The sequence below is a fragment of the Zalophus californianus genome, chromosome 6 (genome assembly GCF_009762305.2).
Source record: "Zalophus californianus isolate mZalCal1 chromosome 6, mZalCal1.pri.v2, whole genome shotgun sequence".
Classification (NCBI taxonomy): Eukaryota; Metazoa; Chordata; class Mammalia; order Carnivora; family Otariidae; genus Zalophus; species Zalophus californianus.
This window is the reverse complement of record NC_045600.1, coordinates 25,454,041-25,467,874: the sequence shown is the minus strand read 5'-3', so window position 1 is coordinate 25,467,874 and position 13,834 is coordinate 25,454,041. Positions and strand designations below refer to the sequence as shown.

General features: G+C 53.7%; 1 protein-coding gene across 1 annotated transcript in view; it reads left to right on the top strand.

Moving 5' to 3' along the window:
* The window catches only part of ESRRB (estrogen related receptor beta), a 105,682-nt gene that overhangs the window by 41,136 nt on the left and 50,712 nt on the right, over positions 1–13,834 (top strand). Inside the window, exon 2 of the mRNA XM_027572845.2 lies at positions 12,064–12,473. Coding sequence (XP_027428646.1) covers positions 12,064–12,473 — 410 coding nt within the window. The remainder of the gene's footprint in view (positions 1–12,063; positions 12,474–13,834) is intronic.

The following is a 13,834-nucleotide window of genomic DNA, read 5'->3' as shown; positions in this document are numbered from 1 at the left end:
GACCCTGGGGGCCTTCTAAGCTTTCCTGAGCCGCTGGGATGAGGACTCCTGCTTTCCTGGCAGTGGGATGGGAAGCCCCTGGCTGTTTTGAGCAGAGGAGTATTGTGACTTACTCCCTTTTGCTTTGTAACTCTCTCCAGCACTTTCTGGCCCTGTGACCCCTGCCAAGATACTCAGCCCCTCTGCAAAACGGGGGAAACGACAGTACTTACCTCAACAGGTTGCTGCAAGGGGCCTAATGCATGCGGTCCCGTGCCCAGCACGGAGTAAGCCCTTTGGCAGGTGCGCACTGTCATCTGCATCACAGAGGTCAGAAGCAGGTTCCCAGTTGGCTTCAGTGCCAGGCCCTCACCTGTCCAGCTGAGTTAAGATGTTTCTTTGTCATCTACTCCTTAGCACAAAGACTGAAAAATTGAGTCTGGAAGAGGAAAGGGTGCGGGGAGCCCCAAGTCTCCTGTGTCATCCCCGCTGTGCACAAGGCCACATGGGAAGGTCCACTGCCTTGGCCAGGTGGTGGATGGAAGCGTTGTCCCCCTCCCTGGGTCGGCACACTGCCCCGCAGGAACACACGTGGGTAAGTGGGACTTAGGCCCAGCAACGGTACGCACAAACCAGACCAGGTGTGTGATTGCACAAGGAGCAGAGGGGAGGTCAGCAGTGTGAGCCACGCACCTTGCATGCTCGTTCAGTCTTAGGTTGCATCAACAGAGGTGTAGTGTCTGAGATGAGAAGGGTGTCAGTACTGCTGTGCTCTGTGCCTATCAGAATGGACCTGGAAGGCTGGGCTCCATTCCGATGTTCCTTTTTGTGAGGAGCAAACAGAGCAGAGGAATTACTCTCCAAGGAGGACAAAGTGTGAGCAGGAGCGATTCCAGGACTAGGGAAGGCTGAGCCTCATGAGGACAGGGCTTCCCAGGGAGCAGGAAGCTGCCATCAACAATCCAGAGGGCTGTCATATGGAAGAGGGGGTCAGACTTGTTCTGTAGGTCCTGAGAGAGTTGCATGAACTATAACTGGAAGAAGCCAGAGAGAAGAAATATTTTGGCTCTTGACAAATAACTTTTTTTTTTTTAAATACACTCCCGAGTGGTAGGAGGATGAGACAGCTGCCTCCTGAACGAGGGATCTCCTCATCCCTGGGGTCTTTAGCGAAGGCAGGCAGCCAGGGACAGATCAGAGGCCCTCTGAGGTCCTGGCCTGCTCTGAATGCCTCTGGCTGGAAGAGGGCCCTGCCTGCCTCCCCCTGCCTCCCCCTGCCTCCCCGCTCTGCCTCCAACACAGCGCTTTCCCCGAGTGCCTCCCTCTCTCTCTTTCTCCAGTCTCTGCTTAAATGTCACCTCCTCTGAGAAGCCTTCTTTGGCCGCCCTACCTGGCACTGCCCGCATCCTACCATCTGTCCCCTTCCCCTCCCCCGATCACTACCTGAATGTATACTATTTTGGTTGTTTACTTACTGTATTAGTTAGGGTGGCTAACACTAGCTATTATTATGTACAACCCCAGTGTTTCGGTGGCTTAACACAGCAGAAGTTTCCAGCTTGCGTATGTGGCGTTTTGGGGAGGGCGTTTGACAGGTAGCATTTCATGAGGTTATTCACGGGCCCCGGCTCCTTCCAGTTTGTGGCTCTGCCATCCCCCTGGGGGGATGGGAGCCCCTCCTGGACCCTCTGCCTGGATCCTGTGTGGCCGCTGATGGGGGACGACAGAGCAGGGGGTGCAGGGTGGGGAGTACCACGAGAGATTTTGATGGGCCAGATGGGGAAGTGGCTAACATCATTTTGCCCACATGCCATTCGCCAGGACTTAGTCGATGGCTGCAGCTCACTGAAAAGAAGGCTGGGAAATGTAGTCTCTCTGATGTCTAGGAAGAAATGAAATTGCTTTTGGTGAACTCATAGCAGTCTCAGCTATGCTTATTTATCATATTCCATTGAATCCATGTCATCATCTATTGTTAAAGGCACCATTATTCTTGGAACCACTAATCAAATTAAACTATAGCATGCCATCGATTCAAGATGCATTCTGATTGCCAAGACATTGAAATATGAAAAGATGGTGTAGCTCAAGGTCAATGAAGTATGCTATTGTCACTCGTTGAGGGCAAGAACCTGTCCACCTTGTGCACTAATCCATCCCCAGGGTTAGGAGAGTGGTTGGCACAGAGTAGATCTCCGAGGAGTAGTAATGGCATGACAGCGAAGGAGTAGGTGAATGGATGAGATGGTATGTGAATTGCTCTTTTGGTTAAGTATCAGAATGCCCCTGGTGTGAGCCGTTGTGTCAGGGAATCAGACTGTGCTCCCTCACCTGGGCAGAGGTGCTGCTGGGTTTTTGAGCAGCTACCAACAGCGAAGAGGGCTCTCAGGACTCTGCCCCTAGCCAGCACCCTTCTCGGCTGCCCGCTTCGATTTTCTGCTCCCTCACTGCACTTTGGTGTGAAGTGTGACCTTGCTCACTCTTGAGCCGTCCATCTCGCACTGCTTCTGTCCCTTCAGAGGCAGCTTGGATGGCACACATCTCATGGGAGAGACTCGTCGGCCCAGCTCGGGTCAGGTGCATCCCCCTGGGTCAATCAGCTGGGCCAGCAGGGTAGAGGTCTGTAAGAATGTGGGAGCACCGCGTGTGCGAACACTCGCTCATGTTCATGCCAGTAAGAGATGGAGAATGTGAAAGTGAAGTGCCAGCTCCCAGGAAAGAAGCTAGTTAGTTCAGATAGTTGGTTCTGGTAGTGCCTGAATATGGAGCCCCTTCGCCTGAAAAGGGGCTTTCTGGGCGGAAGTTCCAGCACGCAGAGAGGCAGGCAAATGCGCTATTAAGTGGTGGATAGGCAGGTGCCCAGATGGATGAATGCTGGGAGGAGGAGAGAGTAAGCAGTCTTGCTTGTGGTGGGATTGAATGTTTAAGGGACTCGGAGTGGAAGCCATCTCATTACCAAAAAAGGGGTGCTGTAACTTCAGCTAACAATTATTTATTAAGCGTGTACTGTGTGCCAGGCACTGTTCTTTTTTTAAAACATTTCTATTTGAGAGAGAAAGAGTGAGAGAGAGAGCATGAGAGTGGGGGGAGGGTTAGAGGGAGAAGCAGACTCTCCGCTGAGCAGGGAGCCTGACGCGGGACCCGATCCTGGGACTCTGGGATCATGACCTGAGCTGAAGGCAGATGCAAAACCTACTGAGCCGCCCAGGAGCCCGCCAGGCACTGTTCTAAGCTCTTTTCTGTATTAACTTGCTAATCCTTGAGACCACCCTATGACATGAATACGATAATTATCATCCCCATTTTATAGATGAAGAAACTGAAGCACAGAAGGGTTCAATACCTCGGAAGGGACCGAGCTGGAATTCAAACTCAGGCAACCCAGCTCCAACCACTAAGCTCCGTGGCCCAGCACCGTGGCTACTGTGAGGCTTAAGTGGCATCTGGAAATTGCCAGATGTGTTCAGTGATAGGAGGTGGGAGGTATATACCACATCGTGGCTTTTGACGGAGGGTGAAAATACAACCAGATTCAAGAATAGTTCAGATAAGTTCACAGATGTCAGATGTCCAGTAGCTAATGAAAGGAAGGATGCTTGTGGTGTGGTTGGGAGCATACTCTGAATTCGTGATGCTCTCCTTCCTCCAGACACTCCCTTTTGTGGTGTTCAGAGCCCAGCGTTGGCTACGAGGGCCCAAGTAAGAGCCACCTCTGGGTCCTGCTTGCGGGGGCACTCCACTAAGAGGACTGCGGTGAAGGCTGATGTTTGGAATCGATCCCTCCAGAGGGGCCCCTGCGTCTAATTTGCTCAGAGCCTCACTGTGAGCCACAGCGGCTGTCCACTGTGGCTGGAGTTCGGCCGGTGGACAGACCCTCCCAGCTGCCCCAGGACAGCGGCTCCACGTCCACTTGCCTCCCCCCTGCTTCAGCAGAGTGTCTCTCTTCTCATTATGATGGATGCAGCCTGGAAAATCGTGGATAAAAAGCTCCGATTGAAAGGCACTAATTACCCGTCATTATTTTCCACGCCGTAATTTGTGTGGAACGAGATTTCAATCAGTTGTCTGGGACCAGCCCGGTTTTGACTAATCTTTCTAAGACAAGATGCTTAATTACAGATTTTTGCCATAGCTTCGGCACTTGGGGAAGCAGGCTGTCACTGAAGCCAGTTTGCTCTTGGGTCGTCTTGCAGTCCTGGGTCCCAGAGGGGGCCCCATGGGGAGAAAGAGAAGAAGGGTGTTAGCCAAGTATTCCTGGGGGGTTAAAATCCAGATAAAATCAAGACGCCACCAGAGCGGTGCTGTGGTAGTGTGGTGGCACAGGGAGGGTGGCAGGCGGGCCACTGTGTCTTTCAACCCCGAGCAGCCCCCCAGCCAGCCTGGCTCTCTGGTTAGTAACTGAGCGCGTCCTGGCTTCTCGGGGCTTCAGTTCCTCATCTGCAGGTCACCGGGGTGGGCAGCAGAATCTCTGGGAACTTTCAGTCCATTGACTCCAGCTGTGCTAGTGTGGCCATCCAGAAAAATGGGTCTGTTGTGGAAAGATACACATATGCCAGATTTCAGTCGCATAGGAGCGATAAAAACACCATTTATTAAAAGAGGTGATTCAGACTACTCAGGGGGGATATCAATTTGAATTAAAGAAATAAAGGAAGGGCGCCTGGGTGGCTCAGTTGGTTAAGCGACTGCCTTCGGCTGAGGTCATGATCCTGGAGTCCCGGGATCGAGTTCCGCATTGGGCTCCCTGCTTGGCAGGGAGTCTGCTTCTCCCTCTGACCCTCTTCCCTCTCGTGCTCTCTATCTCTCATTCTCTCTCTCTCAAATAAATAAATAAAATCTTTAAAAAAATAAAAAAATGAAGTTTAAGAAAAAACATATAATTATAAAATATAGCATAAAAACATATATAATTACATATATATACAATTATTGGACCTCATATGTACAGAATTGGATTAATTATAGTCCTTGGTTCCTAATACTTCTCACTATTAGCCACCTCAGCCTTCCTTCCTTCTTTCTTTCCTTCTTTTCCTCTTTCCTTCTTTCCTTCCTTCCTTCCTCCCTCCTTCTCTCCCTTCCTCCCATGTAACAAGTGCCCACGAGTCCATATCCCGATAGGAAGCTGGGGTGGTTATTCACATTCAGCCATGCGGTCCTCCCCAACCTGTCCCCCTGTTAAAGCCTCCTCTGCATTCTTTAAAATTTTTATTTATTTATTTTCAAAGATTTTTATTTATTTATTTGACAGAGACACAGCGAGAGAGGGAACGCAAGCAGGAGGAGTGGGAGAGGGAGAGAAGCAGGCTTCCCGCCAAGCAAGGAGCCCAACGTGGGGCTCGATCCCAGGACCATGAGATCAGGGCCTGAGCCGAAGGCAGACGCCCAACGACTGAGCCACCCAGGCGGCCCTTCCTTCTTGGAAGTTTAGCTGTGCTACTTTCAGTTTCCTTGAGGGGCTGGTTCATAACAAATAAAGCCTTGCTGGAGGGTCTGAGGGCCTGTTATAATGAATAGCTCGGGTGGCCCCTGGTTAACGAATTAATTATGGAAATGTACATAAGAGTCTCTCAGATGTTCAGAAATCATTTTCTTCTGTATAGTGGATTCCCGTTTCAGGCTTATTTATGCTCTTAATTTGCCTAACCAACCACTTTCCCTCCTGATAAATGGCAAGTTCCTTATGGAATCATCGTCTGGTCTATATCTGGGGATGTGGTTGAGGGAAGAACTTTGCTAGGTTGAACCACAGGTGGCCTGAGGCTGAATTTTCTGGAAGGGGTTTCCTGGGAGAATGACAACAGCAACCAATGTCCACAGAGTGCCTGCTCGGCACCGGCTTGGGCTACACGTTTTGCCTCCAATCGTTTATGCTCACACAGAATAGCCCTGTGAAGAAGGTGCTGTGACTGAGCCCATTTTACAGATGAGCACTCTGAGGCCGAGAGAGAGTGACCTCAAAATCATCAGCTAGTATGTGGCAGAACCGGCTCATCTGCTGTCAGAGTGCAGGCTTATAACCCTTAAGTGACAGAGCTGCTGTTCTTGCTCTTCCACGGGTGGCCTCAGCACAGAGCCAAGGGAGGGCTGGGAGGACAGCCCCTCTGGCATGCCACTGGATTGTTGTGTGTGGTGGGGTGGGCTCTGTCCCACAGAGGCAAGCAGGGCAGGCCCGAGGCTAGCCAGGCCCGTCCAGACCCCTTCCCTCCGAGAGTTTCTGTTCCTCCAGAAGCTTCCCTCCAGCTGCCTGCCCACCAGCAGGCCATTGTGAGGGGGCCAGATCCCTGGGAGTCCGACTTAAAAGATGACAGTTGTCTCTTGCCAGAACAATGGATTTCTCCTCCTCTATAGGTCTGTGGCAAAATAACTCAAAAGTTTGGGTTTCATTCAGAATCTCCAAGCTTCTGTTGGTTTGTGTATGGGGGGAAAACCTTCAACCCACTTCGTTGTCCAGCAGAGCTCCACCCCTCCCCCCGAGGTGAGCTCAGGCACCCCTGGAGGCCAGGCCACTCTGGGGCACAGGGCTCCACACTGAGTGCTAAGAGGGCCAGGGGCAGAGAGCTGGCTGGGGCAGGAGGGAGGCCAGGCCTAAGCAGATGGTGGTGAAATTGAGGGCGTCTCTGGCTGTGCTTCTGTTACCCATGGATCACAGGGGCAGTGATGCCTTGAGGGCCTTCGACAACTGGCTGCTGCTCTTTCGAAGCCTGCTTAGTTGGGGCCTCTGTCCCCTCCCATAAAGTCAATAGTCATCGACCCGGTTGGGAACTGGGTCCCAGCCAACCACAGATGATGGACTTGATGTGACTCCCTCCTCCCCAGAGTGAAGTGTCAGCCACCTCCCCTCATCCTGAAGCTGCGCCCTCCCTGCACGCCATCTGGGTACCCACCCCGTGGCCACATCCTCCAGGGCCTCGGCATCCAGGCTCCACCTCTGACATCTTCCCTGACCCCATCTCCAATCCCCCAGCTTTCTCGCTCCTTCCTTTTCTCTACCTCAGCCTACACCCCCAGAAACCAACATGCTCCTGGCCCTTCCCCCCACCATTTCCTCCCACTTCTACCCTTTCTGCTATGACCCCCCTCTGTCCGAGACCTGCACCGTTCATTGGCCCAACTCTCTGCTCCCGGACCCCCCTGTTCTCCCTCTTCCCTCTTCCATCTCTGTCAGTGATTCTCATCCGGGGTGGGGGGGTGATTTTCCCAGCCCTGTCTGGAGGTTTGGGTTGTCCTCTCTGGGGCAGGGAGGGGGCTGCTACTGGCCTCTAATGGGTGGGGGCGGGGATGCTCCGAAACATCCTGCAGTGCACACAGGATGGCCCCACAGTGAAAAACTACCCTCCCCCAAATGTTAGTAGGGCCGAGGTTGAGGAACCCAGATCTAAGCTGCTGGAGGAGACAGCGCTCCTCTGTGTTGCTGGCACTGCAGAATGAACTAAGGGGCCTGGTAAGCCCGTATGCCCCGATTTCTGCTCTCTCCTCCCTCCACAGCTTCTGTTGCAAGCTTCCTTCCTTTGCCTGGACTTCCTGCCCTCAGCCTTCACTCCCTGTGCCTCTGGCTTCATGGACTGAGTGGAAGGGCCGGGGAGGTGAGGGGTCTCAGCCCTCCCCCTGCCACCCACGCACCTCCCTCCCTCTCTGATTGCTTCGGCTCATTTCTCTTCCTGCATTCCAGATTCCCGTCAGCCCTCTGGCTGTGTCATTCCGTGCTACACAAACGCCCCTCAGAGTCACACCCGGGTTGCTAAAGCAAAGCCACCGGAAAATGCAGACTCCTGGGCCCCACTTGCAGAGATGCAGGTTCAGGTTATGACGGTGGTGGGGTCAGGCCCAGGCTGCCACCTGTTCAACAAGCACCTCAGCAAACTCTGGTGAAGATTGGACTAGAATTTGGGAAAAGCTGACATTTTTTACCTTTTATATCTTCAGTCTTTCCACCTTGATTTGGTCTTTACCGTTAGCATTGAATGTAGTCACCATATAATTCATTTTCTACTTTGGGGAGAAAAGCAGGGGGGTGATGGGTAATTATACCTGTTCAGTAGGTAGGATCAGGATCACCCAGGGCACACTGCAAAGTGTGGATTCCATAATTTTTAAATGCCTTAAATTCCTTCCATTCTTCCTTTTTAAAATTTTATTTTTAAGTAACCTCTACACCTAGCATGGGGCTCGAACTTACAACCCCAAGATCAAGAGTTGCATGCTCTACCAACTGAGCCAGCCAGGGGCCCCAAATTTCTTCCATTCTTAACACACCCCCTCCTCATCAAAGAAACCAACAGTTACCGACAATAACAACCAAACATTCCTTCTCTGCCTCCTTAATCCCCAAGTTCAAGTGGATGGTCCTGCCTGAAGGTGTACCAGGAGGAACCCCACCCTCATAGCCTTCTCTGCCCTTTGCAGCTGAACTTCTTCAAAGAACTGTCTCCTCCATCCCCACCATGCCTTGTCACTCCCCTGGTGAAGTCACCAGCCACCTGACTGCTCACTGCAGTGGACACTTGCCGCATCTGACTTCCCCGACCTTGTAACCACCTGTCACCTGCCACCACTCCCTCCTCATTGCATTTCCAAGACATGCTCACTTTTTTTTCTTCAGCTTCTCTGGCCATTTCTCCTCTGCCCACTTCCTGGACTTCTTTCCCCGTCCTTCCTTTACGTTTTGCTTTAGAGTGAATGAATGATGTGCCAGAGGCCAGGACAGATGGAGACAGGATTTTCCTGGAGGGTCTCTCTAGCAGCTTTTCGTCCCTTGCCTGGTACATCAAGGAGCAGGAAGCCCAGAGGGTCTCTGTGCCCCCAGGGAGTTCCCAACTCTCGCGCTACGGGTGAAGAAATGACAGCGAGGAAGGTCCAGGGCTTTGGAGGGCTGCAAGCTTGAGGCCTCCGCTGGAGGCAGCTCTTCCGGAGGCCTGGTATTACAGGAGGCAGAGCACGGCAGAACTAGGGGCTTGGGTCTGCAGTCAGATGGGACTGGTTTGGATCCCAGCTTCTCCTGTCTCTCATGACCTGGGACAAGCTTCAAGCTCCAGCTCTTCTCTTCTGTAAAGTGGGAATAATAATGTCTGGCAGACAGGTCGTGAGCATGAAACAAGATGGTACAAAAGAAGGCGTCCAACATGTGACTGCCTCTGATTGATGGCCGCTAACTAGTCTAGCCCAGCCTCCGGAGCAGAGGGGCAGACAGGCCCCTCCTGAGCTTGAAAAAACAGGCAGAAGAGTCTGGAAGGAACTCTCAAACACAGAAAAGAACCTGTGCCCCCTGGAGGAAGGTCTTCATTCAGTCTGCAGATACGAATGAATGAGCCAGTGAATGAATGCAGCAAGACCAGTGAGGCACGGCTGGGGAGCCCCTGTGAGCCTAGTAGACCCCCCGGCCCTTTCTGGTGTTCTGCACACACTTTCTGGTGCTCTGCACACTTGTGTTTGAGAACGAACTTCTTGAGATCATGGGCTGTGCTTGTTATAACCTGTCCCATTCTCTGGCCAGCACTTGGCACATAGTAGGTGTCTGAAATAGGTGTTGACTCTCCCTAGAAAAGACATTCGGGGGAAGGGGGGTGGTGGCAAAATAATGGTCATGGGAAAGAGAAGGCTGCAGGAATGAAATCCTCAGCAGCCCCTGCCCCCAACACACACAGCTGGGATTCAGGCAATAAATTAATGGCTGGGTTTCTATGCACTTCAGAGGCGAGGGTCAAGTTTGCTTCCTTCAGCCCTGGAGTCTCTGAAGATGAGATGATAAAAGGCCTATGTGAGGAGGCCAAGTGAGGTGAATGACATAGGCATCGTGACCTAGTGTTAGGCTACTACTGACCTGATGATCCCATGGGTAACTGAAACCACAGATAAGGGGGTGGGGGGGGGGGGACTACTGTAGTTGCCAGAATCACGGCTTATGTCAGGTGTATCTCCTGAAATCTCAAGTTCTTTCCAGTCTGGTGGAGGTGTGGGGATGGAGGGCTGGGGTCTGAGAGCTCTCTCCCCAGCAGGGCTTGTCACAGTGGGCCTGGGGTGTTCCTGTGACCTGCAGAGCCTAAAGCAATGAGCAGCAGGGGATTACAGATAGAAGGGCCCCTGGTTGGCTCTCTCTGTCTGCCCTGTGCAGGGATGCTGTGGGGAGGTCACCCAGAAGTGCACTTGTGCCTACTCAGGCAGATTTTCTGTCTGGATTATGCCCTGCCAGGCTGATGGCATTGCCTGTGAACATACCAGGGACCTGCTGGTGGATGGAGGGGAGGCAGGGGGCCATGTGAAACCCAGGAGGATGACAGGGCACCAGCCAGAGCTGTAAAAGGACCTATAGGAGACCCTCGACTTGGGCACCCTCTGCCGCTGTAAGGGAAACATGGGCCTTGCAGGAGAGGGGTCTCAGAGGACTTGGGAACATTTGGTTTGGAACAGAAGACACTTGAGAGCCTCTATCTTCAAACGCTACATTCCAGTAGATAAACTTGGGAGTAGGAGCCTGATATGTAATCTTTTATCTTTGCATCTGCAGATCCCAGGTTCTGATTAGAACTGCCTGTGGGGCAACGAGTTCCCTGTCTCTGGACGTGTTCAAATGTAGATGGATGGGACAACCCCTCGGGAGGTGGATTAACCACGAAATCATCGGTGGCACCAGGGATGGCAAAGCCCCTCCCCATCATGAGATTGCATTTGGTGGGGTGGGGGTGGGCTTCGTGGAGACGACAAAGCAGCCTCTTCCCTGGGTGGTGACCAGTCCTTTGCTCCATGGACTGCCCAGGAAACGGGCTCCCTCTGAGCATTATTGGAGGTAGGACCGTGGCTGCTACCCAGTGGACCCTCCAGCACCGAGACCCTCCCTCCCAGCTGTAGCCATCTTTCCGCTGATGGGGCTGTACCACTGACCAGTCAGCTCTTTTCATTCTCCAGAAACTTCCTCTCTTTCCTTTCACCTGCTCTGTGGACATAAGCCCTGGGCTCCTCCGTACCTCCACACAGCCAGGCCGGGTCAGGGACCCGTGGACCCAGACCCAGCCTCCTGATTCCAGATCCTGGCTGGCCCCAGAGGTCTTCAGTGTGGGCCGCAGCTGGGTTTCCCTAGACGTCCGCCTTCATCACCCTGCTGGGCGCTTTTCTTGCCCCTTTGGAGAGAGGCTCCTCCCCTTGTCCTGGGACCCTATGGGAGAGTCACACCTTGCCTGCCTTCTCACCCACCTGGCATGGGAGGAGGGACTTTCATTTTGGGAAACATTTGACCCTTCACAGTGATCTGGTCATGTTGATAGTGCTCCCTTGACTCTGGGGGTGAGGCAGGGATGCCGAGAGCTTGAAATGTAGGGTTAAGAAGTTACCGGGGATGCACAGAGCTGGGGTTGGAAGGCCCCCTCATGCTGCCTCACGGAGACATAGTCTCTGGGGCCAGGTGGCACTGGGAAGCCAGCCTGCTGAAGGACTACGAAGGGACAGGAGGGAGGGGGCCTAGAGCCACTTTCCAAATGTGCCCTGGGCCAGAGGCAAACCCCAGGGGGCAGCCTTTTGTCACCAGCCCTGCCTCTTGCCCTGGCCAGGTACCTTGCTTGGCATCTCTAGGCCCAGTCTCGGTAATGGTGGCCCATGGGGAAAGCTCCAAGCTTGGGCTTACCGGAAGCCCCAGTGGGGCTGGGTGAAATGGGTTATCAGGTCACTGCACTGAGGGTGTCCAGTCTGGGGCCCGGCACACCCAGACTTTCACCTGTAGCCACCATGTGGTCTTGTCGTGCAGGAAGGTCGGCCAACTATTTTGTCTGAATTCTGCCACCCTCCTGCCAGCCATGTGCAGAGAGCTGGGGTGCCTAATCTGAAGTTTCTTGATCAAACATCGTTTTTTCCTTTTTTTTCTTTGAGGACTCAGAAGGTTCTCGGGGGTAATGCCAGAAACTTGCTCTGGGCTGTGCGGCGTCCTGACCAGTTGACCTTCTGGGCCGGCATTTTATCGCACCAACGCCTTAGCATTGAGTCCCTCCCAGCCACCCCGCCCACTTGGTGCCCGGAGCCCAAAGCTAATTCCCGGGGCGGGTGTCACACCCACCGCACCCTCGGCGGAGCTGACCTGCCCGCGCTCTGTGTCCGCAGGCTGCTGAACAGAATGTCCGCGGACGACCGGCACCTGGGCTCCAGCTGCGGCTCCTTCATCAAGACGGAGCCGTCCAGCCCATCCTCGGGCATCGACGCCCTCAGCCACCACAGCCCCAGCGGGTCGTCCGACGCCAGCGGTGGCTTCGGTCTGGCCCTGGGCGCCCACGCCAATGGTCTGGACTCACCGCCCATGTTCGCGGGCGCCGCGCTGGGGGGCACCCCGTGCCGCAAGAGCTACGAGGACTGTGCCGGCGGCCTCATGGAGGACTCGGCCATCAAGTGCGAGTACATGCTCAACGCCATCCCCAAGCGCCTGTGCCTCGTGTGCGGCGACATTGCCTCCGGCTACCACTACGGCGTGGCCTCCTGCGAGGCCTGCAAGGCCTTCTTCAAGAGGACCATCCAAGGTGCGTGCAGACAGGGCGGGGGTGGCGGGAAACCGGGCGATGCCCGCCAGTTGCCCGGTCAGGGCCAGGCACCGGGACGGCAGCGGTTCCTAGGGTTTCTCCTTCGGGATTCCGGGCGAGACTCTAAACTCCAGGACTGTCGTGGAAACAGCAGACACGCCCATGCGGTGCCCCAGAAAACCCCAAGAAAATCCATGGAAATGCCTCCCACACGTGTGCCCCTCGCTGATAGGGGGAGCACTGTTAAGAGCGTGTCCCTAAAATTTGATTTGGGGGGAGAAACGTGTTCTTTGCCCTGCAGTTGCAGACGCCTTGCAATAGAAAGGGTTGTCCCTCATTGTGTTTTGATCGTTTTCTTTTTTGGGGGGGCCGGGTGTGTGGAAGGGAGGAGCGAGAGGGAGAATCTCAAGCCGATTCCCCCACTGAGTGCAGAGCCCGACGTGGGGCTCGATCTCATGATGATGCCTGAGATCACGACCTGAGCAGAAATCCAAGAGGCCGTCGCTTAACTGACGGAGACTCCCAGGCGCCCCTGTTTTGATCTTTTTTATACACAGATGAAACATGATTTTCTTAATTGGGAAAGAGGCCAACAGAGCAAGGGAAGCCCACTCACCCTGTCTGATCCCAGCGTGGCCTGTCTTCAAGGGCTTTTTACAGTGCATCTGCGTATCCGCTGAATCCTGCTCCCATGGCCATGAGGGTGGCTGCCTCTCTGGGGGTACATGAGTGATTAGGCCTAGGAAGGTGTGCAGGAGCCCTGGTGGGTGCCCTCTGTAAAGTCACCCCAAGGGAAATGGGGGATAGTGGTGGGTCCACCTTCACAGAGCTGTTACCAAGTTCATGGCACAGGGGCCAGCCCAGAGGAGCAGCCTGGCGCTGGGTAGGCAAGACTCTTAATGCAGCAGGCCATGAGTAGAGCACTTGCGCCATTCATTCAGTTAAGTTTCTTTTGAGCACCTACTAAGCTCCAGCCCTTGTTCTAGGTGCTGTTGCTGGATAGACAAAAGCCCTCCTCGTGCACGTAACTGAGACGAGCTGATGCCATTTCCCTGGAACAGAATTCGTAACCAGACTGGACAAAACCCAGGGGGCACCTGTCCTGGCTCTGGCCCTGCCTGGCTGTCCTGAGGGTGTCCTCTCTCCCCCCCCCTTTCCCATTTCACTTTTGAAAGAGTCAGGTTGAGCTTTCCTGGGATGACTTGCAGTTTATTCATTCAACAAATATTTGTTTAAATTTCTTGTGACGATGTATTTATTAAATCAGTTGAGGGCCTTAGGATCGGCCCTCACGTTTCCAATTCTACCTATTAGTTGAGACGTTGCGGTGTAGTGACTATCCACCTGGGTCCCTGGGTCAG